At 42.8% G+C, this 26,256-nt stretch overlaps 1 protein-coding gene across 1 annotated transcript; it reads right to left on the bottom strand.

Moving 5' to 3' along the window:
• Window positions 1–519: 519 nt before the first annotated feature.
• Window positions 520–26,098, bottom strand: LOC116969499 (E3 ubiquitin-protein ligase TRIM39-like). The gene is made up of 6 exons (XM_033016374.1): window positions 26,048–26,098; window positions 25,876–25,971; window positions 14,946–15,179; window positions 12,859–12,881; window positions 12,647–12,762; window positions 520–1,362 (listed from the first exon to the last, which is right to left on the bottom strand). Exons 1-6 carry the CDS (start codon window positions 26,078–26,080, stop codon window positions 806–808), a joined length of 1,059 nt encoding a protein of 352 aa, XP_032872265.1. The 5' UTR covers window positions 26,081–26,098; the 3' UTR covers window positions 520–805.
• Window positions 26,099–26,256: the final 158 nt, after the last annotated feature.

Genomic DNA, 26,256 nt, shown 5'->3' with positions numbered 1-26,256 from the left:
CTCCAGCTCTCCCTATAGCCACACCCTCTAGTTCTGGCAACAACTCTGAACTCTTTCCAGCATGACAATAGGTGCAGGAGTAGGCCCTTCGTGCCACGTAAAGGATTTTTGTGTCTCCCTCCCCCCCCCCCCCCCCCCCCCCCGCCAGCAGCGGCCCCTCTCCGCACCTCCCTCCCACCCTAACTGTTTTTCCGCCTCTTCCCCTGCCCCCCAACCGCCCAGTGCTGACCGACACAACCACGTCCACAGTGGAGGCCAAGTTGCTGGTGAAGACGGGAGCCATCAGTGCCATCAAAGCCGAGAACAAGAACTTCGGCTTCAAGCGCTCACGCACCCTGGAGGGGAAGCTCAAGGTGAGAGAGTGCGTGTGGTAGTGGTGGTGCCATTATGAAAGGGACCCGTTAATCCCCACACTTTGTTTCCTGTCTGCCAACCAATTTTCCACCCATGTCAGCATTCTACCCCCAATTCCATGTGCCCTTATTTTGCCCACTAATCTCCTTTGTGGGACCTTATCACGTTTCAATCTTTATATTTTCACAATAGTATTTCTGTTCCGTTGACGGACGCAGTTAACGCGTTAAAATGAACGGATCGACAGACAGCTCTGATTTCAATTGCTATTTATTTTACTCTTCCCACATTTACATTCCCCATGGTTTTATTGACTGGAGAGCACGCAACGAAAGGGTTTCACAGTACGTCGGTACATGTGACAATAAACTAAACTAAACCAAACTATTTCCGCGCTCACAGGGGTTTTGCGACGTGAAATTTGGGGATTAAAATAGGAGACCCGCTCCTTTCACCGGTCCCGGCAGCCGACTCTTTTACACACCGGAGAGGAACCGCCGCAGATACCCAGCCACTGGTTTGGTCCCCAAGGCCCGAAGAAAGGATAAAGTTTCTCCGTGAATTTATTCCCAGTGAAGGCGTGGAGATGGGACTTGGTGTCCGCGTCGTAAAATGAAACTGTCCCGGACTCGTAACTGAGATAAACTCCCACCCTCCCGGGGATGGGACGGGCGCGGAGACGGGATGGAGGGGAGGTGACTGAATCAAAGTTGTCACCATCCCGCCTAATCCTCCAGACTCCAGTCTCCGGGGTCAGTTTCACCCCTTTCTTCCTCTCCACAGACTCTGCGGCGACTCCCAGACTCCAGCCCCGACTCCCCGCCACCTCCACCTCCCAGTAATGTCTCCCTGATGTGAATCCCTCCGATCCCAGCACACACGCCCGGACTGTAAACCTCTTCCCGGTGTCAGGAAGACTCCTCCGGGTCCCCGTCAGTCTCACACTCTTCCGATCCTCAGACACTTCGAGCCCCGGATGCTCTGTTTCCTCGTCCAGGGTGACGGAGACTGGGGGAGAAGCAGAGAATCAGAGAGTCCCCGGGGGTCGGGGGGAGACTCGGGCAGCGCGGCCCCGGGACCGGGGGAGAAGCTGCTCGGCCTCAGGCACAGGCGGGCGGACAACTGAATTCATTCTTGGGGTTCCCCCCCACCCCCCTCCTCAACAACATCAGACGGACAACAGTTATCATTACCGGAGTTGGGGACTTTCTCGGATAATTGGAAACGGGATGGGGCAGGGCGTGCGGCCAGGGAGAACGAGTAAAGAAAGTGCGTGAACGATTGCGGGTGGGGATGGAGAAATAAGGCGGGTATTCCCATACCTTGCCAGTAGATGGCGAGGGAGAGTTAGATTGGAGGATGAGGAGGTAGACAAAAAACTGGAGAATCTCAGCGGTGAGGCTGCATCTATGGAGCGAAAGAAATAGGCAACGTTTCGGGTCAAACCCCTTCTTCAGGAGACAGGTGTGAGTGGCAATTAGAGGTGGTTAAAGAAGAGGTTGAGACGTGGGGTGGAGTTGCCGTGATCATACAGAACGGGAGTGGACTATAACTGATTTTGTGAGTGGTCGGCGAGACAGAGGGAGGGGTGGCTTGGACCATCGAAGGAAGCATAGGTTGAATAATTAAGAGTTAAGTAGAATGTGTGGAGACTTGGGGTTGTAAGGCCACTAGAAGTGAAGGGATTCAGTGTGGATTTGATGGGTGTGTACAACCAAGTACACACTGGTTTCATTGTGAACCAATATATGAAATTCAATGAGGGACCAGACAATGGGCCGCATGTAAGGCTGGTCCCGAAAGCGAAGGTAGGTGGTTTCCGAGCGAGCTGGTAAAATTGATCCCAAATTGGCTTGCTGCTTTGAGGGAGAAGGTAACGGTGGAAGGATGATTGTTCTGCTTGGAGGTCTGGTGACTGGTGCAGAGATCGGGCTGCAACCGTTGCTATTTATTAAAATATTTTCATGGCTTCGATCTGGATGTAAGAGTTGTGCCTAGAACATTTCTGGAGAACGGGAAATGTTGTGGATAGCGATGAAAGTGATCAGATTCTGCAGCAGGATATAAGATAGATCATCGAACACTTCTTCTAATGCAAGGATATCAAATCTGGAGGGTGTGGGTTTAACACGAGAAGATAGAGTTTTAAAGTGGATCTGAGTGGTCAGTTTTCTTCACATAGATAGTGGTTGATACCAGGAATATTTTGCCAGAGGAGATGGTGGAATTGGATGTAATCACAACATTGGCGTTGTGATTTAACAGACGAGGTGTGGAATAATACGGTTCTAATGTGGGCAAATGGCATTAGAGTGGCTGGGAATAAGGTGGACATGGACGTGATGGGCCAAAGGGCCTGACTCTGTTATGTACAACCATGGCTCTCTGGCTCCAAGAGCACTGAATGACTGATTATCCACAGTCACCGGTGCAGGGAATTCCAAAGGTTGCCCAGTCTCTGCGTGCAGTAAAGTCTGCTCATCTCTGTCCGAAATGGTCCAGCCCACATTCTGCGAGTGTTTCCGCTGACTCCAGACCCCTCAGACAGGACAAACATCGTCCCTGCATCCAGCCCACTGAGCCGTGTAAGGACTTTGTGTTTCACTGAGATCTGCATGTATAAAATCACAGGAGGAATAGATCGTGTAGATTCGCAGTCTCTTGATCAGAGTAGGTAAATCGAGGACATCGGTTTGAGGTGAAGGGGGAAAGATTTAATAGGAGGGAATAGTAAAAAATTGGAAAAAGCCATGGTTTTCAAGGGAAATTGGACACGGTTCGGAAAAAGAGCGAGATCTACAATAATTATAGGCAGCATGGAGTAAATGGGGTGCTTGAGGAGTATAAAGAATGTAAAAAGAATCTTAAAGAAATTAGAAAACCTAAAAGAAGATATGAGGTTGCTTTGGCAAGTAAGGTGAAAGTAAATCCAAAGGGTTACTACAGCTATATTAATAGCAAAAGGATAACGAGGGATAAAATTGGTCCATTAGAGAGACAGAGTGGACAGCTATCTGCAGAGCCAAAAGAGATGGGGGAGATATTGAACATAGAAACATAGAAACATAGAAAGTAGGTGCGAGAGTAGACCACCAGGTCCGTCGAGCCCGCACCGCCATTCGCTCATGGCTGAACACTAAACAGACACACTTACCCACAAACAGTAGACACAAGACACAGAACACAAGACACTACCCTCCCCTTTATACCGCTATCACCCCTCTCCACCCCAAGAACCTCGCGATCTCCTGGGGGAGGCAAAAAACCGGATAAAAACCCAGGTCCAATTCGGGAAAAAAAATCCGGGAAATTCCTCTCCGACCCCAATCCAGGCGATCGACACTTGTCCAGGAGATCACTCAGGTCTTACTATACTAACCATACCTAGGTCCATATCCCTGCCCTCTCCCCGTAGCCCCTTATCCCCTTGGCAGCTAAAAAACCATCTATTTTAGTCTTAAATATATTTAAAGTTTCTGCTTCCACTGCTCCCTGGGGCAGTGAATTCCATAAATTAACCACCCTCTGGGTGAAGAAGTTCTTCCTCATCTCAGTTTTAAAAGAGCCCCCCCTTATTCTGCAACTATGTCCCCTAGTTCTAGTTTCCCCGATCATTGGGAACATCCTCGGTGCATCCACCCGATCAAGGCCCCTCACGATCTTATATGTTTCAATGAGATCGCCTCTCATTCTTCTAAACTCCAAAGAGTAGAGTTCCAGCCTACTTAACCTTTCCTCATATGTCAATCCCCTCATTGCAGGAATTAATCTTGTAAACCTTCGCTGCACTGCCTCCAGGGCTAGTACATCCTTTCTTAAGTATGGACCCCAGAACTGTACACAGTATTCCAAATGTGGTCTCACTAATACTGTGTACAGCTGCAGCAAGACCTCCGTGTTTTTATACTCAATCCCCCTAGCAATAAAGGCCAAAACTCCATTGGCCTTCCTGATTGCTTGCTGCACCTGCATACTAACTTTTAGTGATTCATGTACTAATACCCCTAGATCCCTTTGCGTTGCATTACAACGCAGCTCCTCCTCATTTAGAAAATAACTTGCCCTATCATTTTTTTTCCCAAAGTGAATGACTTCACATTTATTAGTATTAAATTTCATCTGCCAAGTTGTTGCCCACTCACCTAGCTTATCTATATCCTTTTGCAGACTCTTCCTATCCTCCTCATCCCCTACTTTTCCTCCCATTTTTGTATCGTCCGCAAATTTTGATATATTACACTTGGTTCCCTCCTCCAAATCATTTATATAAATTGTGAACAACTGGGGTCCCAGCACCGACCCTTGCGGAACCCCGCTAGTTACCGGTTGCCATCCCGAGTATGAACCATTTATCCCCACTCTCTGCTTCCTATTTGTTAGCCAATCCTCTACCCATGCTAATATATTACCCCCAATCCCATAATTTTTTATTTTTAGCAATAGTCTCTTATGTGGCACCTTGTCAAAAGCCTTTTGGAAGTCCAAGTATACCACATCCACCGGTTCCCCTTTATCCACCCGGGTTGTTACTTCCTCAAAGAATTCGAGCAGATTCGTTAAACAGGACTTCCCCTTCACAAAACCATGCTGGTTCTGTCCGATGAAGTCATGTTTATCCAAGTGCCCCGTTAGTGTTTCTTTAATAATTGTCTCTAACATTTTACCCACCACCGATGTTAGACTAACCGGTCTATAGTTACCCGCCTTCTGTTTACTTCCTTTTTTAAATATAGGTGTTACATTGGCCATTTTCCAATCCACTGGGACCGTTCCTGCCTCCAGGGAGTTTTGGAAAATTATCACCAATGCATCCACAATCCCCACCGCTATCTCCCTCAAGACCCTTGGATGTAATCCATCAGGCCCAGGGGATTTATCCTCCTTCAGTCTCATTAATTTCCCTAATACCACCTCCTTGGTGATCTTAATAGTATTTAGCTCCTCCATTCCTACCGCCCCCTGTTTATCCAGCGTTGGAATATTTTTTGTGTCTTCTATGGTGAAGACTGATACAAAATACTCGTTTAATGCCTTTGCCATTTCCATGTTCCCCACCAGCAACTCTCCAGTCTCACCCTCCAATGGACCAACGTTCACCTTAGCCACCCTTTTTCTTTTTATATAGCTATAAAAACTCTTACTATTAGTTTTTATGTTGTTCGCTAAATTCCTTTCATAGTCTATTTTCCCCGTCTTAACTAATCTCTTAGTTATTTTTTGCTGACCTTTAAATGCTTCCCAATCCTCTACCCTCCCACTATCTCTGGCTACCTTATATGCCCTTGCCTTCAGCCGAATACTATCCTTTATAGTTTTACTGAGCCATGGCTGACTGTTCTTACCCTTACCCCTTTTTTTCTTCATAGGAATAAATTTTTCTTGAAGGTTATACAGTAGATCCTTAAACGTACACCACTGCTCATGTACCGTCTTATTCTTGAGTCTGCTATCCCAGTCAACTTTGATCAGCTCAGTCCTCATACCTTCATAATCCCCCTTATTTAGACTAAGCACCCTAGCCTGAGTTTCAACCTGCTCCCCTTTTATTTGAATATGGAATTCGACCATATTGTGGTCACTTGTTCCCAACGAGTCCCTAACTATGACATTTTTAATTAATCCTGCTTCATTACACAGGACCAGATCCAAGATTGCCTCCCCCCTTGTCGGTTCTGTGACATACTGTTCTAGGAACCCGTCTCTAATACATTCTATAAACTCTTCCTCTAGTCTACCCTGCCCAGTTTGGTTTGCCCAATTAATATGAAAATTGAAGTCCCCCATGATTACAGCAGTTCCCTTTTTACATGCGTCAACTATTTGCAGATTTATGTTCTGACTAACAGCGTCACAGCTATTTGGAGGTCTATAAATTACACCCACTAGTGTTTTTTTTCCCCTTGTTATTCTCTATCTGTACCCAAGCTGTTTCACTATCCTGATCCTTCAACGCAATATCCTTCCTCTCTATTGCCGTTATTCCCTCCCTTATTAAAAGGGCCACCCCTCCTCCCTTTCTTTCCTGTCTATCTTTTCTAATTGTCGAGTACCCCTCTATATTTAATTCCCAGTCCTGATCCCCTTGCAGCCATGTCTCCGTAATGGCCACGATATCATAACTATATATACTTAATTGCACCGTTAATTCATTTATCTTATTTCGAATACTCCGTGCATTTAGATAAAGCACTTTCAGATGATTTTTACTACCCTTCCTTTCCGTTTTTGCCCCTTTTACATCTAGAGCTTTATCTTCACACATTCTGGATCCTCCTGTCACATTTTGATTTTCCGCTTCCCCACTGATACCCTGCTCTATTTCCTCTACCCCTGCCGTTATTACCCCCCTTGATACCTCCCCCCCGCTACTTAGTTTAAAGACCTCTCTACTGCCCTAGTTATATGATTTGCCAGGACCCCAGTACCAGCACCGTTCAGGTGAAGTCCGTCCTTACAGAACAGATCCCCCCTGTCCCAGTACTGGTGCCAGTGGCCCAAGAAACCAAACCCATTTTTCCCACACCAGTCTTTGAGCCACGCATTCAGCTTTTTAATTTTACGTACCCTCGTCGATTTGGCCCGTGGCTCAGGTAGCAATCCGGAGATCAGTACCCTCGAGGTTCTGCTTTTTAATTTATTCCCTAACTGCTCAAACTCCTTCAGCAGATCCTCCTTCCTCGTCCTTCCTATGTCATTGGTCCCCACATGGACCACGACCACTGGATCCTCCCCCTCCCTCTGCAAATTTCTCTCCAGCATCGCAGAGATATCCTTAACCCTAGCACCGGGTAGGCAACACAGCCTTCGGGACATGTTCTGCTGGCCGCAGAGAACCTTATCTACCCCCCGAATAATACTATCCCCTATTACAACGGCATTTCTTCTAACTCCCCCCTCTTGAATGGCCCCCTGATCCACGGTGCTGCAGCCAGGTTGCTCATCCCTCCCACAGCCCCTGATCCCGTCCTCACATTGAGTAAGAGCCTCGGTCATGCTCGTCAGGGACAAGGGCTGTGGCTCCTGCCGCATCTCCTCCTGGTTCCCTCTACCTGCCTCGCTTATGGCCACACCTTCCTTTCCTTGCTCACTAACTACTGAATTAGTTAAACTGGTCGGTGTGACCATCCCCTGGCACCAAACATCCAGGTAATACTCCCCCTCCCTGATGTACCGCAGCGTATGAAGTTGGGTCTCCAGCTCATCAATGCGGAGCTCGAGTTCCTCTAGCCTCAAACACTTACTGCAGCTGTAGGGATCTTCTACATCAATGGTGTCGACAAATTCCCACATCTCGCAGTATTGGCACATCTCCTGACCGCCCATCTTATATAAGTAATTAACTGGTCCTATTTAAGAATCCCCTACCCGGATTACTGTATTGATACACCCCTTATTTATATAATCCTACCTCCTATAAATGGGAAAGTACTCACCCCAGCCGTAAATTACCTACTGGTTTGGCTGTCTAGTGGTAATTCCGTCCGCTCTTCCTGTCTGGTCCACTGCTCCCTTGCAGTGCGTGGCAAACCTCTTTGCCTCTGTTAGCCTCTCGAGCCGCGTCTCCATCCGTCCGTCGTCCCTCGGCGACAGCCCGGGCCGCACAGCTGTGGCACCGCGGTCGTGACGTCCCTTCCGTTCCTGCAGAGCCTTCCTGTCCTGGGCGGAGTCTGCAGCTAACTGTGTGCTCACGTCCGGTAGTGTTCTCCTCACGTCCGGGCAACTACTTGTACCTCTCTTTTATGTCATTTATATATATCACATCTTGTACCTCTCACACCTGTACCTACCCTGGATCATTAAGCTGCTAGTTCTGTACCTCTCTAAGCCATATTTATGTAATGTTTAAAATGTCCCAGTCGCATGTACCTATGTTCCAGATGTTGGGAAAGTCCAGAACAAGGGGTCACAGTTTAAGGATAAGGGGAAATCCTTTAGGACAGAGATGAGAAAAAAAAATTTCACACAGAGAGTGGTGAATCTCTGGAATTCTCTGCCACAGAAGGTAGTTGAGGCCAGTTCATTGGCTATATTTAAGAGGGAGTTAGATGTGGCCCTTGTGGCTAAAGGGATCAGGGGGTATGGAGAGAAGGCAGGTACGGGATACTGAGTTGGATGATCAGCCACGATCATATTGAATGGTGGTGCAGGCTCGAAGGGCCGAATGGCCTACTCCTGCACTTAATTTCTATGGTTCTATGTTTCCCTCTCCTCACCCATCTCCCTCTGCCACCCATCCCTCTCTCCCTCTGCCACCCATCCCTCTCTCCCCCACCCCCCTTCCCTCTCTACCCCACCCCTTCCCTCTCTCCGCCCGCTACCTTCCTCCTACCCCTCTGTCCCTCTTCCATCACTCCCCCTACCCCTCTCCTCCTCCCTCCCCACTCTTCCACCTCTCCCCCTCCACTCTCCCTCCCCACTCTTTCCCCTCTCTCCCCTCTCTCCCCCTCCCTCCCTCCTCCCCTACCTCCCCATCCCCCACATCTCTCTCCCCATCCCCCTCTCTCACCCCCTACCCCGCTGTCCTTTCCCTCCCAAATCTGTCCCGTTTCCTCCTCCTCCTCTCCCCTCCCTCCCCTTTTCTCACCCCCCCTCCCCCCACCTGTGTATTTGGGGGGTGGTTAATGTGAGTTTGATGCCGCAGCCCCCCCCCCCCCCGCAAACGCCGTTGGGGAAACAGACCCAACGGGTCTGCACTTGGTCTAGTCTCCTTTAAATGTTGCCCCTCTACCGGGTAAAGAAATGAATGAAGTCCCCCATGAACAGCAGAATCGCAACGCAGAAAAGACTAAAGCGTCACAATTTGGAGGAAAATTAACCCAGAGTGCCCTATTATTCCCTACCCAACCCTATCCTCTTCAACCAATATCCTTCCTCCTGTGCCTTTCCCTCCTTATTAAAAGGGCCATCTCGTCCCTTTCCTCCTGTCTATCTTTCCTCTCCCTCTCCCTCCTTCCTTTCCTTGCACCCTCCGAATCCCCCCACCTATTGATTTGAGGTAAGGGGTAGGGTAGCTATTAATGAGTTGAAAAGTACTGCACTTTTGATAAAAGTGGATAAGTCCCCAGGTCCTGCAGGAATCCCGATATTGGGGAAGTTACAGAAATAGCCGGGTACTGCACTATTTCTAATCTCCTTAGAAAGGGAATAGTGCCCCTACTGGCACCTGTTTAAAGAGTAAACCTGCCCTGTTGTACTTCAGTGGTGGCAAATTGGAAAAATACTTGAGGAAAAGAATTCTGTCTCCCCTATCTATGCCTCTCATCATCTTATATACTTCTACTAAGTCTCGCATAAAACCCCTGGCATTCCAGAGAACACAATCCAAGTCTATCCATCTCTCTGTTCATCAATGCTGTTAAGAGTCTTGCCATTAATTGTATAATTTCTCCTTACATTTGACCTCCCAGAGCGCAACACTTGCTCGGATTAGACTATCTGACATATCTCCATTTCTGTAGCTGATCTATGTGCCGCGGTATAATTTGAAATTGAAATTGAAGTCCCCCATGATTACAGCAGTTCCCTTTTTACATGCGTCAACTATTTGCAGATTTATGTTCTGACTAACAGCGTCACAGCTATTTGGAGGTCTATAAATTACACCCACTAGTGTTTTTTTCCCCTTATTATTCTCTATCTGTACCCAAGCTGTTTCACTATCCTGATCCTTCAACGCAATATCCTTCCTCTCTATTGCCGTTATTCCCTCCCTTATTAAAAGGGCCACCCCTCCTCCCTTTCTTTCCTGTCTATCTTTCCTAATTGTCGAGTACCCCTCTATATTTAACTCCCAGTCCTGATCTCCTTGCAGCCATGTCTCCGTAATGGCCACAATTTCTTTTCTTCGGTATTCACCAAGGAGAAGGATATTGAATTATGTGAGGTAAGGGAAACAAGTAGGGTAGCTATGGATACTATGAGATTCAAAGAAAAAGAAGTACTGACACTTTTGAAAATATAAAAGTGGATAAGTCTCCAGGTCCTGACAGGATATTCCCTAGGATATTGAGGGAAGTTAGTGTAGAAATAGCCGGGGCTATGACAGAAATATTTCAAATGTCATTAGAAACGGGAATAGTGCCCGAGGATTGGCGTACTGCGCATGTTGTTCCATTGTTTAAAAAGAGTAAACCTAGCAATTATAGACCTGTTAGTTTGACTTCAGTGGTGGGCAAATTAATGGAAAAGATACTTAGAGATAATATATATATAAGCATCTGGATAAACAGGGTCTGATTAGGAACAGTCAACATGGATTTGTGCTGGAAGGTCATGTTTGACTAATCTTGATTTTTTTGAAGAGGTTACTAGGGAAATTGGTGAGGGTAAAGCAGTGGATGTTGTCTATATGGACTTTAGTAAGGCCTTTGACAAGGTTCCTCATGAAAGGTTGGTTAAGAAGGTACAATTGTTGGGTATTAATGGTGGAGTAGCAAGATGGATTCAACAGTGGCTGAATGGGAGATGCCAGAGAGTAATGGTGGATGGCTGTTTGTCAGGTTGGAGGCAGGTGACTGTTGGGGTGCCTCAGGGATCTGTGTTGGGTCCACTGTTGTTTGTCATGTACATCAATGATCTGGATGATGGTGTGGTAAATTGGATTAGTAAGTATGCAGATGATACTAAGATAGGTGGTGTTGTAGATAATGAAGTAGATTTCCAAAGTCTACAGAGAGATTTAGGCCATTTGGAAGAATGGGCTGAAAGATGGCAGATGGAGTTTAATGCTGATAAGTGTGAGGTGCTACGTCTTGGCAGGACAAATCAAAATAGGACGTACATGGTAAATGGTAGCGAATTGAGGAATGAAGTTGAACAGAGGGAACTAGGAATAACTGTGCATAGTTCCCTGAAGGTGGAATCTCATGTAGATAGGGTGGTAAAGAAAGATTTTGGTATGCTAGCCTTTATAAATCAGAGCATTGAGTATAGAAGCTGGGATGTAATGTTAAAATTGTACAAGGCATTGGTGAGACCAATTCCGGAGTATGGTGTACAATTTTGGTCGCCCAATTGTAGGAAGGATGTCAACAAAATAGAGAGAATACAGAGGTGATTTACTAGAATGTTTACTGGGTTTCAGCAACTAAGTTACATAGAAAGGTTGAATAAGTTAGGTCTTTATTCTTTGGAGCGCAGAAGGTTAAGGGGGGACTTGATAGAAGTCTTTAAAATGATGAGAGGGATAGACAGAGTTGACGTGGATAAGCTTTTCCCATTGAGAGTATTGAAGATTCAAACAAGAGGGCATGGCTTCAGAATTAAGGGACAGAAGTTTAGGGGTATGATGAGGAGGAACTTCTTTACTCAGAGAGTGGTAGCTGTGTGGAATGAGCTTCCAGTGGAAGTGGTGGAGGCAGGTTCGTTTTTATCATTTCAAAATAAATTGGATAGGTATATGGATGGGAAAGGAATGGAGGGTTATGGTCTGAGTGAAGGTAGATGGGACTAGGGGAAAATAAGTGTTCGGCACGGACTTGTAGGACCGAGATGGCCTGTTTCCGTGCTGTGATTGTTATATGGTTATAGGAGGGGTTTCATTTTCACACAAAGGGTGGTGGGAGCAAGCTGCCACAGGAGGTCTTTGAGGCAGGGACTATTCCAACATTTAGGAAACATTTAGACAGGTACGTGGATTGGACAGGTTTGGAGGGATGCGGGACATACGCGGGCAGGTGGGACTAATATAGAACTGTTGGTCGGTGCGGCAAAGTTGGGCCGAGGGCCTGTTTCTATACTGTATCACTCTATGACTCTTTCTCCCATAATGCATGTGAACCCTCGAGTACACAGGTCCACGCAGTTTCATCCCACACAGCATATATAATCACGGGGAAAAAGTATTGTCAATCTTTGCCGCAATCCCTCTGTGTGGCATCTATCCTTTTTTTACGTACGCATGAGCACAAGAACACAAGAAAATAGGCCCCGCCGCTCGGGCCCGCCACTCCATTCAATGTGATCATGACTGGTTGGATCTTGCACCGATTCCTGTTCTGTGTGAGGTCACAATAATCTTGGCCAAAGGGGCGGAGGGACGGCAGATGGGATTTATTCACGTACAGGTGAGCTGATGCACTTTGCTGAGAGAATCCACGGCAGGACACACACACAGTAAATGGGGGAGCTTTACAGAACTAGGAGATTGCGGTGTGCTTCTGTTTCTGTGGTGCTTTGCTCTCTGACTCTGGGATGCTTTCCCCTCAAGTCCATTAATAGCATTAACTTCGCAACTAAGCATTCCATAAAAATGGCGTTAAAAAAAGAACAATGGAAAAGGTATTCTATTTACCTCGCTTGATGATATCAGATGCTTCTCTCAATGCCATGTTGAAAAAGGAGGGATCAAACTTTTCAATCGGCCACGCACCATCTACCACCAACATTGGTTTGGCTTCATCACTAAACCTGCAAATGTTGAACAGCTGGTTATTAACTGAGCATTAGCAATTTTTAAGCTGTTCTATAATAACATCCCGTGTTTCAGTCAAAAGCATGTCCTACCTGCTCTTGCGACCAGCTTCTTCCTGAAATAAATAAAACACAACTCAGTTAACTGAGATGGATCGTCATGAACCCGACAGCGGGTATTTCACCAAATTGCTACAAAAAACACTCTGATAATTCCCATTTCCCAACTCTTTCCCGTGTCACACAGACAGAAAGTGGATATTGTTGTCGAGACACCGAACACGGGGCAAAACGTTAGGAAGGTAGATTAAAATAACAGAGCATGTAACTTACGAGTAAGACCGGGAAGGTCGTGGGATATTAACTGGAAATGATATCAGAGATAATGGGATGGAATATTTTAAGTTAGTGGCGGGTTCAAATGGGTGGAGGGTATAAATAATATTAATACTTGTGGGGAGACCAAAAATTGAAGCTAGATTGGCCTTCAATAAAGTCCATTAGAAATGTAGTAAAGACAACGTGGAACTCACAGGACGCCATGGTCATTATTTGAGATAAATTTAAGTTGAAGTGGGATAAATACACGAGGATTCCTGGAAGTCGGTGCATTATATCCGCATGTCGTGAGTAGTTGAGAGGGTTCTTGAAAGGAGCAGCAACATGGGGACAAGAAGATAGGCCGAATGGCATTTTGTTCTATGGTGAACATAGAGGGAAAATACAAGCGGTGCAAAGTACCCCAAGGTGATGGGAACCGGATACAGATGATAAACCTGATGTGTGAGTCACGTTCTAGATTCCATTGTGAATCCCCACAATGTGGTCAAAGCTGATCTAGCCCAGGACAGAACTTTTCCTCATTCCCTCACCCCCTTCGTTTTCAGTTCCCAGATTTTTCCAAAAAATATATTGCCCTCTAGTTTAAATACTTCCAACAAGTTAAGCCTCACAAAGACTCTGGCTTGGAGATGACCAGAGATCCACTGCTCTATTTCCAGCTGTGGACCGTAGGATCAGTTATAAGTAGGGAAAAGGGGAAGTACAACGGGATTGTTGGGTACTTGTTCATCTGTCAATGAAAGTAAGCATGCAGGTACAGCAGGCAGTGAAGAAAGGGAATGGCATGTTGGCCTTAGTAACAAGAGGAGTTGAGTATAGGAGCAAAGAGGTCGTTCTGCTGTTGTACAGGACCCTAGTGAGACCACACCTGGAGCATATGTAGTGTGCAGTTTTGCTGTCCAAATTTGAGGAAGGACATTCTTGCTATTGCGGGAGTGCAGCATAGGTTTACAAGGTTAATTCCTGGGATAGTGGGACTGTCATATGCTGAGAAAATGGAGCGGCTGGGCTTGTATGCTCTGGAGTTTAGAAGGATGAGAGGGTATCTTATTGAAAAATATAACATTATTAAGGGTTTGGGCACGCTGGAGGCAGGAAGCATGATCCCGATGTTGGGGGAGTCCAGAACCAGGGGCCACAGTTTAAGAATAAGGGGTAAGCCATTTAGAACGTAGACGAGGAAACACGTTTTCACACAGAGTTGTGAGTCTGTCTCAGAGGGCGGTGGAGGCGGGTTCTCTGGATTATTTCAAGAGAGCTAGATAGGGCTCTTAAAGATAGCGGAGTCAGGGGATATGGGGAGAAGTCAGGAATGAAGTACTGATTGTGGATGATCAGCCATGATCATTGGCGGTGCTGGCTCAAAGGGCCGAATGGCCTACTCCTGCACCTATTATCTATTGTCCATAGCATCATCCGTGATTGTTCTGAACTGCAAAGAATACAAACGTCACGTGCTTACCCACGACTGATAAAACAATGCTACGATCCCAGAAATTGCCTGGTGATTAAAGTTGTCCTGCGTCCAATGCCAGTACATCCTCTCTTCATTAAGGTCACCAGATCTATGTACATTGCTCCAGGTGTGGTCTCGCCAACACCATGAACAATTGAGAGAGAAAATCTCCCTACTTTCTAAATTCCAAACCCTTTACGCAAAAGGTCAAAGTGCCAAAATCTGAAAGATTATATGGGAGGCCATTCCGTTTTGGCACAATACCAGCGCAGCGCTAGAATAGACGAAACATTGAACTATTACAGAATTACTGGTAAATGCAGAATTTATTTCAGAAATGTAACCCATCATTTTGTAAATGTACACATTCACTTCGCCTCACCTTCAGAAATATCATGTTGTCCTTGTGGTCTATCTGTCCCTGTAACATTAATAGTTCATCCTGAATGGAATTTAAATTCTCTTGAATCGCTTGAAGATTTGTCTCCATTATTTTGACAATCTTCTCTTCTTCTTCCCGAATATCTCCGAGTAAACGCTGCTCTTTCTCCGTGAGAATCTGGTGCAGTTCAGCAAACTGGGATATGGTCTGTGACTGACGGTTGAGTGACTCTTCCTGTCAGATGAAAGATGAGAATCAATATATTATGTCACTGCCGTGTTTCCTCAGGACATTTGGCTCGTCAATGTCGAGTTCTGGAATGCAGAAATAGGCCATTTGGCACTGTATGTATCTGCACTAATCCCATTTACGAGCATTTCACTCGTAGGTTTCATTACATCGGCAATTCAAGAGGTTGTCTCGATAATTCTGAAAAATATGGTGAAAGGAATGTACAATCACATAATTCCCATTTCCCCAATTCAATTCCCTGCAAGCTGTTACATTTCATGTGTCCATTAACCTTCACTGGACAGAACCAGGTCACCAGAACTAGGAGAACTATGTTATCCCATTTTTTAAGAAAGACGGGAGAGAGAAAACAGGGAAGTACAGACCAGTCAGCCTGACATCGGTGGTGGGGAAGCTGCTGGAGTCTTTTTGCGTATGGCGTGCACAGCCAAAAGTTGTAGGACAACTTGTTCTATTTAATCTTATTTGATTGTGCATGCCAGGTTGATTGCATTTGTCGAAACGGCGTCCCACATGAAGGTTGCAATGCTGGAGTCAATCATAAAAGAAGAAATAGCGGGACATTTGGATAGCAGTAACAGGATCCGTCTGAGTCAGAATGGATTTACGGAGGGGAAATTATGCTTGACTAATCTTCTGGATTGTTTTGAGAATGTAACTAGGAAAATGGACAAGGGAGAGCCAGTGGATAGAGTGTACCTGGACTTTCACAAAGCATTTGATAAGGTCCCACATGGGAGATTGGCAGGCAAAATTAGGGCACATGGTATTGGGCGTAGAGTGCTGACATGGATAGAAAAAATCGTTGGCAGACAGGAAACTAATAGTAGGGATTAACGGGTCCCTTTCAGAGTGGCAGGCAGTGACTAGTGGGGTACCGCAAAGCTGGGTGCTGGAACCGCAGCTATTCACAATATACATCAATGATTTAGATGAAGCGAATCAAAGTAACATTAGCAAATTTGCAGATGAAGCAAAGCTGGGTGGCAGTGTGAACTGTGAGGAGGATGCTAGGAGAATGCAGGATGACTTGGACAGGTTGGGTGAGTGGGCAGATGCATTGCAGATGCAATTTAATGTGGATAAATTTGAGGTTACCTGAAGCCTCGGCCTCAGGTTTAACAGCATCCCGAGAAGACATCTCAAAGAAGAAGTAAAAGACTGAGATGGAAGAATTAAAAACGTTTCTTAAGGAGGAACTTAAAAATCTTAGACAGAACTTTAAAGAGGAGCTGACATCTTTTAAAAAAGAAATTAAAGAACAAATTAAAGAAGATGTTACAGAGATTGTACACGAAGTCCTTGAAGACTGGAAATTAGATATGGAAAGAAATTTGACTCAAAATGTTGAAGAAGTAAATGAAAAACTGAATATGATGGAATCCAGATTTGATTCTAAACTTGAACCTATCTTCCAGACATTAAACCAACACCACAAGATTGTAAAAGAACTTGAGGAATTTGCTGAGACAAGCACCGCAACTACAAAACAACTCATCACTGAGAACCAACGCCTATCAAAGTTATTGCGTCAAATAACCGAAAAATGTACAGACTTGGAGGGACGACAGAGGCTTCAGAACTTAAGAATCGTGGGCATCCAGGAAGGCAGAGAGGGGACTCGTGACCCCCGTGAATTTGCTGCAGATGTACTGAAACCAATTTTGAACCTGGACCAGGCGCCATTACTTGCCCGAGCGCACAGAGTGCCGAGACGTCCCCCAAAGGTGGGCGACCCTCCAAGAATAATGATAGTAAAGGTCCAATATGACCATGTATTGGATGACATGATGAGGAAAATTGTCAAAAGCAGAAATCTTGTATATGAAGGAGACAAGATTAGCGTATTCAGAGATTATCCTGTGGAAGTTGCTAAGAAAAGAGCATTGTTCACAGAAACAAGAAGAATACTGAAGAACATAAAGAATTTGAGATATGGACTCTTTTACCCCGCAACACTAAGAGTTAGTTACGAAAATAAGGAATACTTCTTCATCAAGCACACAGAAGCATTTGAATTTGCCAAGAACATCGAGGACAAGATCGAAGATTGAAAAATATTCAACACTCAACACCTACCTGGATACTGCTATCTCGCAGAGAAGATATGGAACTCTAAACTCTAAACTTTAAACCATTATATTTAAGAGTTGTCTAAAATTCGCAATAAGATTTGGGTAAATATCCTGCAACGGATCTATAATACTTACATTTTAGTACTAACTTCTAACAACTTCTAACAACTATTAATAATCATGAATACTAACTAACACTAATTATTGATAATTAGATTATTTAGATTATTTAAGAATTAACTAAAAGTATGAAACATAAGTAAAGTGTGATACAGATATTTTACAATGAAAAATGTATGGTGGCTCTCTCTCTGATGTTTTTGTTTTTGATTATTCTTTTATAAATGTTTATATTATACAAAACTAACATTTCAATTTGAGACTACTAATTATATCATTAATGGAATATAATCATTATTTCTTTCCCCCCCCCCACAAATTGTTTACATCGAATTGGAAACCTTCCTTTCAAGGAAAGTACGGAGCTAGTATTTTTATTAACCAAGAGCTACGGAAGTCCATAGATGCTTAGCCACATTAGGGTGGCTATCACTAACTGCACTAATTGTAGTTGTAGTTGCTTTTTCTTTTTACTTTCCACACTTTACTAATCCAATTTGCTATTACTTTTTTTATTTTATATCATATTATATTTTGTATTTGGAATGGAATTGCATATTTTACTTAAGGAGATATGTTCGGATGGAAAACAGACGTGACCTAAAATTCATCTACCTGATGTTCGTGTATAAGGTAGGGTTGAGTGTGCTGAATCAACTGCTCTAACCACTTAATCACAAGATGCAAGACATGAATATAAAAATTGGGGGTGAGGGAATTAAATTCTGTAGTTGGAATGTTAAGGGAATTAATGAACCTATCAAGAAAGGCAAAGTGTTAGCCCATTTAAAATCATTGAAAACAGATATAATATTTCTCCAGGTGACACACCTTAAAAAGGAAGCACAACACAAATTGAAAGCAAAATGGATTGCTAAAGCGTACCACTCTTCATTCTCACATAAATCTAGAGGTGTTGCAATATTAATTCGTAAAGGTATACCCTTTAAACATATATCAACGATAGAAGACACTGAAGGCAGATATATTGTAATAATAGGGGAGTTATACTTAAAAAAGGTGACTCTCCTCAATGTGTATGGACCAAATTTTGATAGCCCACTGTTTTTTAAGAGAATTCTTAACAATATCTCGGAATGTACACAACAAAACTTAATAATCGGTGGAGATTTAAATTGCACAATGGATGCCTGTTTGGATAGATCATCAACTCAAAGAAAACTAAAATCTCGATCAAGTGAATTTTTAAACTCATACATTAATACTACTAATATTAAGGACGTTTGGAGAATTGAAAATCCATCGGGCCGAGAATATTCATTTTACTCACCAGTACATAAAACTTACTCAAGGATAGACTATTTTTTAGTAGATTCAAAACTTATCCCATTTACCTATAACTCGCAATATCATAACATCATAATCTCAGACCACGCTCCACTAACATTTATGATCAAACTAAACGGAATGGTAGAGACACAGTCACAATGGAGATTTAATCCCCAAATCTTAAAAGATAAGTTATGTAATGAATACCTAGTAAAACCGATTAAAATGTATTTTGAGGCTAACGATAGCCCTGAAATCTCTGCTTTCCTTCTTTGGGAAACATTTAAAGCATTTGTACGTGGAGCATTAATTTCTTCCCAATCATTTTTTAATAAAGAGAATAGGGCCAAACAACAGAAACTGGAAATGGAAATAAAGCAATTAGACACAGAAAATGCAGCAGCACCATCCACGATAAAACACAATAAAATTGCAGTACTGAAATACAAACTAAACAAGATATATTCAGACCAAGTTATAAAACTTTATCAACATACAAAACAATTAAGTTTTGAATTTGGTGATAAACCACAAAAACTTCTAGCACGTCAACTTCGAAAATTGGATGGGGAAAAAACAATATACAAAATTAGAACAGACAAGGGAGAAACATTAACACTGCCTAAAGATATTAATGATAGATTTCTACAATACTACCAAAAATTGTATTCATCTAAAATAACAGAACAATCAACGGGAATGGAAACATTTTTACAGAATTGTAAGTTTGCGGGTCTAGATCAGAAAGAGAGAGAATTACTGGGGGCTGAAATTACGATAAAAGACATCGAAGAGGCAATCAAATCTTTAAAAAACGGAAAGGCTGCAGGTCTAAATTCTGAATTTTATTAAAAAAATTATGATTTGCTTTCCCCACGCCTACAGACAATGTACAAATACGCCTACACTCAACAGAAACTCCCAGAAACTCTAAATTAATCTACAATCATATTCATACCAAAAACGGACAAGGATCTTGAAGACGCAGGTTCATACAGAGCTATATCCCTCTTAAATACTGATCAGAAAATATTAACTAAAATTTTATCTAATAGGTTGAGCTTAGTAATCAGTAAATGAATACATCCCGACCAAACAGGGTTTATACCAAAACGTTATTCATTTTATAATCTGAGAAGATTATTTAATATTATATACTCCAATAGAATTCCTAATGCAGATCTAGCAATTATTTCGTTAGATGCTGAAAAAGCATTTGACCAGGTAGAATGGCCATATTTATTCTCGGTGATGGAAACATTTAAACTAGGAGACAAGTACTATACATGGGTTAAATTGTTATATTCTAATCCAACAGCCAGAATATTAACAAACAAAATGTTATCAACTAAATTTAATCTCTCTAGAGGCTGTAGACAAGGATGTTCACTGTCCCCACTATTATTTGCTCTTGCAATCGAACCCCTAGCAGAAACCGTCAGAAACCATCCAGGAATATATGGATACAATACTAGAGACACAAGGAATAACATTTACTTATATGCAGATGATGTACTAATATATATTACAAAGTTAGAAACTAGTATTCCAAACTTATTAAATCTAATAACTCAATTTGGTCAGTTTTCGGGATATAGAATTAATTGGAATAAAAGTGAAATCATGCCAATAACAAAATTCATTTTACATACAATACAACAATCCCCTTTTAAAATAGTTAAAGATAAATTTAAATACTTAGGAATCTATGTAACTGAGACATATACCTCTTTATTTAAACTAAATTTCCCACCCTTACTGAATAAACTACATAAGGATATTCAATACTGGAAAACACTCCCCATTTCTATGCTTGGGAGAATTAATGCTATAAAAATGATTTTTTTACCGCAACTGCTGTACCTATTTCAATTAATTCCGATATATATTCCAAAAACTTTTTTCAAAAAAGTCGACTCCATTGTTACAAATTTTGTCTGGGATTATAAGAATCATAGAATAAGTAAAAAACATTTATGTAAGTCAAAGATAAATGGAGGTTTGGCTTTGCCAAATTTCTTATTTTATTTTTGGGCAGTCCATATTAAAAACATGAATTTCTGACTGGAAGAAATGGATCGATTGGTTAATGCTGGAAAAGGAAGACTGTCTACCTTTTGAAATAGGTCCGATCATATTTTCCCCCACAAAACTGCACAAAAAAACCTATAAAGAAAACCCCATAATACATAGTGGATTACGAATTTGGAAACAAATAAAAAAAGATTTAAAATTGAATAATATACCACTATGCCTTCCCATTGTAAATAATCCTTCATTCAAATCATCCTTATGGACAAAGGTTTCACACAATGGAAAAATTATGGAATCACAAATATTGGACATCATTATGGGAAAGGCACTTTTCTTTCATTTCAAGAGTTACAACTGAATTATGGACTGCACTCAAATAATTTCTTCAGATATCTACAAATTAGAGATTATGTTAAATCTAATACACAAGTCTACAGGAGTAGGGAATCAGAAATTCTTGATGAATGTTTGAACAGGCATCCTAATACTGAAAAACTAATAGCTTATATTTATAAAACCCTACTAAACAACGAGGTACCACCGACCGAACCATATAGATACAAATGGGAAAATGAAATAGGTCACCCTATAACGAAAGATATGTGGGACGAAAGTTTACAACAAATAGATCAATGTTCATTAAATGCCAGACATACTTTAATACAATTCAAGGTCTTACATAGACTACACTACTCTAAAATAAAACTAAATAGAATCTTCCCACAAATCTCTCCTATTTGTGATAAATGGCTACATCTTGAGGCTAATTTAACACATACGTTTGCAAACTGTATAAAACGTAAACATTTCTGGACTGATATTTTTGAAATAACTTCAGAAGTTATTAATACAAAACTGGACCCAGACACAAAATTAATAATACTTGGAATATCAGAACAAAGTTTAACACTCACAACAAACCAAAGAAATTTCCTCGACTACAGTATAATAATCGGAAAAAAATTAATATTAAAATTTTGGAAAGGTCCTACAACCCCCACAATTAATATGTGGATTACGGAAATGTCGGAGACCCTATACTTAGAAAGAATTAGACTTGTCTTAATGGAAAAACAAGATATTTTCGATAAAATCTGGGCTAAATTCATTAACTATCTGAAGGGATAGATTGGCACAGCACGAGGACCCAACTGAAACTTGAACTCAGGACCAGATGAAAAGCTATACTTTATAATCTACGAACCTATCTCCATTGACGTATTACAGGTAACCCATTCCACCTCCTTTGTTTTTCTGTGTTTTTTTATTTATTTTTTATTTGTAACTTTCTAACCTCTTTTTCTCTCTTTTTCTATAAAAAATAAAAACACTAGAAGCAGAAGTAATTGATAATTGAAAATTTTAATAATGTATGACTGATGTATATGAAAAGTCTTTTTACTATAATATGTAACTATACTTTATAATATGTCTACTTCTAATAAAAATATAAAAAATAAAAAATAAATTACCCACTTTGGTAACAAAAACATGAAGGCAGATTATTACCTAAATGGTGTCAATTTGGGAAAAGGGGAAGTATAACGGGATCTGGGGGTCCCTGTTCATCAGCTAATGAAAGTAAGCATGCAGGTACAGCAGGCATGAAGAAAGCGAATGACATGTTGGCCTTCATAACGATAGGATTTGAGTATAGGAGCAGAGAAGTCCTTCTGTAGTTGTACAGGGCCCTGGTGAGACCGCACCTGGAGCATTGTGTGCAGTTTTGGTCTCCACATTCCAGGAAGGACATTCTTGCTATTGAGAAAGTGCAGCGTAGGTTCACAAGGTTAATTCCCGGGATGGTGGGACTGTCATATGTTAAGTGAATGGAGCGGCTGGGCTTGTACACTCTGGAGTTTAGAAGGAAGAGAGGGTATCTTATTGAAACACATAATATTATTAAAGGTTTGGACAGGCTAGAGGCAGGAAACAAATTCCCAATGTTGGGGGATTCCAGAACCAGAGGCCAGTTTAAGAATAAAGGGCCAAGTCATTTAGAACAGAGATGAAGAAAGACTTTTTCACACAGAGTGTTGTTAGTCTGTGGAATTCGCTGCATCAGCGGTGGAGGCCGGATCTCTGGATATTTTAAGAGCTAGAAAGGGCTCTTAAAGATAGCGGAGTCAGGGGATATGGGCAGGAATGTTAGAAATATAGAAAATAGGTGCAGGAGGAGGCCATTCGGCCCTTCGAGCTAGCACCGCTATTCATTGTGATCATGGCTGATCATCCCCCATCAATAATCTGTGCCTGCCTTCTCCCCATATCCCTTGATTCCACTAGCCCCTAGAGCTCTATCTAACTCTCACTTAAATCCATCCAATGACTTGGCCTCCACTGCCCTCTGTGGCAGGGACTTCCATAAATTCACAACTCTCTGGGTGAAAATGTTTTTTCTCACCTCAGTCTTAACTGACCTCCCCTTTATTCTAGGACTGGCCCCTGGTTCTGGACTCGCCCAACATTGGGAACATTTTTCCTGCATCTAACTTGACCAGTCCTTTTATAATTTTATATGTTTCTACAAGATCCCCCTCATCCTTCTAAACTCCAGTGAATAGAAGCCTAGTCTTTTCAATCTTTCCTCATATGACAGTCCCGCCATCCCAGGGATCAATCTCGTGAACCTACGCTGCACTGCCTCAATCACAAGGATGTCCTTCCTCAAATTAAGAGACCAAAACTGTACACAATACTCCAGATGTGGTCTCACCAGAGCCCTATACAACTGCAGAAGAACCTCTCTACTCCTATACTGAAATGCTCTTGTTATGAAGGCCAACTTTCCATTAGCTTTCTTCACTGCCTGCTGTACCTGCACGTCAACTTTCAGTGACTGGTGTACAAGGACACCCAGGACTCGCTGTACATCCCCCTTACCTAACCTAACCCGATTGAGATAATGATCTTCCCCCTTGTTTTTGCCGCCAAAGTGGATAACCTCACATTTATCAATATTATACTGCATCTGCCACGCATCTGCCCACTCACTCAATCTGTCTAGGTCACCATGGAACCTCCTAACATCCTCTCCACAGTTCACACTGCCACCCAGCTTTGTGTCATCCGCAAACTTGCTAGTGTTGCTCCTAATTCCCTCTTCCAAATCATTAATATATATGGTAAACAGTTGCGGCCCCAACACCGAGCCTTGCGGCATTCCATCCGCCACTGCCTGCCATTCTGAAAAGGACCCGTTCACTCCTACTATTTGCTTCCGGTCTGCCAACAAATTTTCTATCCATGTCAACACCCTACCCCCAATACCATGTGCTCTAATTTTAGTCACCAGTCTCCTGTGCGGGACCTTATCAAAGGTTTTCTGAAAGTCTAGATACACTACATCCACTGGCATCCCTTCATCGATTTTACTTGTCACATCCTCAAAAAATTCCAGAAGATTAGTCAAACATGATTTCCCTTTCATAAATCCATGTTGACTTGGACTAATCCTTTTACTGTTATCCAAATGCCCCATTATTACCTCTTTAATAATTGACTCCAGCATCTTTCCCACCACCAAAGTCAGACTAACTGGTCTGTAATTCTCCGTTTTCTCTCTCGCTCCTTTCTTGAAAAGTGGGATAACCTTAGCTATCCTCCACTCCACCGGAACTGATCTTGAATCTATTGAATATTGGAAAATGATCACCAATGCGTCCACTATTTCTAGAGCTACCTCCCTGAGGACCCTGGGATCCAGACCATCAGGCCCAGGGGATTTATCATCCTTCAGTCCCATTAGCCTACCCAATACTATTTCTCGCCTAATGAAAAATTATTTCAGTTCCACTACCCCCTTAGATCCTCTGTCCTCCAGTACATCTGGGAGATTATTTATGTCTTCCTTAGTGAAGGCAGATCCGAAGTACCTATTCAACTCTTCTGCCATTTCCTTGTTGCCCATAATAATTTCTCCCGTGTCTGCCTTCAAGGGACCCACGTTTGACTTTGCTACTCTTTTTCCCTTAATATATCTAAAGAAGCTTTTACTGTCATTCTTTATATTCCTGGCCAGCTTCCCCTCGTACTTCATCTTTTCAGCCCGTATTGCCCGTTTTGTTTCCTTCTGTTGTCCTATGAAAGTTTCCCAATCCTCTGGCTTACGGCCACTCTTTGCTGTGTTATACATCTTTTCTTTAATTTTATTCTACCCTTAACTTCTCTTGTCAGCCACGGTTGCCTCCTACTCCCCTTAGGATCTTTCTTCCTTTTTGGAATGAAATGATCCTTCGTCTTCCAGATTATGCCGTGAAATCCCTGCCATTGCTGTTCTACCGTCATTCCTGCTAGGATCCCTTTCAAGTCTACATTGGCCAACTCCCCTCACGTGCCCTCATGGTCCCCTTTGTTCAACTGCATCACTGACACTTCCGATTTAACGTTCTCCTTCTCAAATTGCAGATTAAAACTAATCATATTATGATCACTACCTCCAAGCAGTTCCTTTACCTCGAGTTATCTTATCATATCTGGATCATCATTGGACAACACTAAATCCAGAATTGCCATTTCGCTGGTCGGCTCCATTACCAGCTGCTCTCAGAATCCATCTCGATTATGGATGATCAGCCATGATCACATTGAATGGCGGTGCTGGCTCGAATGGCCGAATGGCCTTCTCCTGCACCGATTGTCTGTTATCTATTGAGACAGCAGAATGACAGACTTCATAGTCATACAGCAAGGGGTGTTAGATACCGACCAAGACGCCCCATCTGCGGTATTTCCACGTCCGCATTTGCCCAGATAGTTCGAGAACTTTTCTCTCACGAATTTGTTCAAATATATTTGAAATGTTGTTATGGTACCTGACTCAAGTACCTCATCTGGTAGCTCGTTCCATATACCCACTACCATATGTGTGAAAAAAGGTTGCCCTTCAGGTTCGTATTGAAGCTTTTGCCGCTCACATTAAACCTATGCCATTGCATTTTCGACACCCCTATTCAGGGTATCAGTCTGCACACACCATCATTATCATGTACACATCCATATGGTCACCTCCCTGAATCATACGCTCCAAGGAATAAAGTCCTTGCCTGCCGAACCTCAGGCCCTCGACTCCTGAGGGGTAGAGGGCTGCGCTATTTTCTACACGCATCGCGCGGATCAAATCTGCACAAGATCTGCAAATCGAAACTGGAAAGCCTCACCTGAACATTAGAAATTCCCAATTTCTGTCGCTGCTCCATTTGCTTGATTTCTGATTTCTTTTCTGTGAGAGATTCGATGGAAGATTTAACCTGATCCTGATCAGAGAATAAAAATGTCAGACAATAAAGAAGGAAGTAAACAATCATGTGATCAAAATCGGTTTGCTTTTACCTTGTAGGTTTCAACAGCTTCTTTAACCGGCATGAAGCTGTGAGACTTGTGTTCTCGCCCAGCTGCACAAATCACACAGATCAGCTTCTTGTCCGTTTCACAAAACAGCTTCAGTTCTTCCTGATGTTCCTCGCACTGAAGTTTACTTTCCTTCTCTGTCCGATTCAGGCTCAGTGTTCGAGCTTTCTCAGACAGTCCAACCAAGGCCC

Source organism: Amblyraja radiata, unplaced genomic scaffold (genome assembly GCF_010909765.2).
Source record: "Amblyraja radiata isolate CabotCenter1 unplaced genomic scaffold, sAmbRad1.1.pri S66, whole genome shotgun sequence".
NCBI classification, from domain to species: domain Eukaryota; kingdom Metazoa; phylum Chordata; class Chondrichthyes; order Rajiformes; family Rajidae; genus Amblyraja; species Amblyraja radiata.
Note: the sequence above shows the minus strand (reverse complement) of the source record. Positions and strands in the feature narration are given on the sequence as shown.

Bases quoted from the DNA above. Each gene is read 5' to 3' on its own strand.
- LOC116969499 (XM_033016374.1), bottom strand. From the start codon at position 26,080: ATGCCGGTTAAAGAAGCTGTTGAAACCTACAAG. The intron at 25,972-26,047 runs GTAAAAGCAAAC...TTCTCTGATCAG, and splicing joins AAGCTGTTGAAACCTACAAG to GATCAGGTTAAATCTTCCAT. The intron at 1,363-12,646 runs GTAAATAGAATA...CTTCTCCCCCAG, and splicing joins ATCTGATATCATCAAGCGAG to TCTCCGTCACCCTGGACGAG.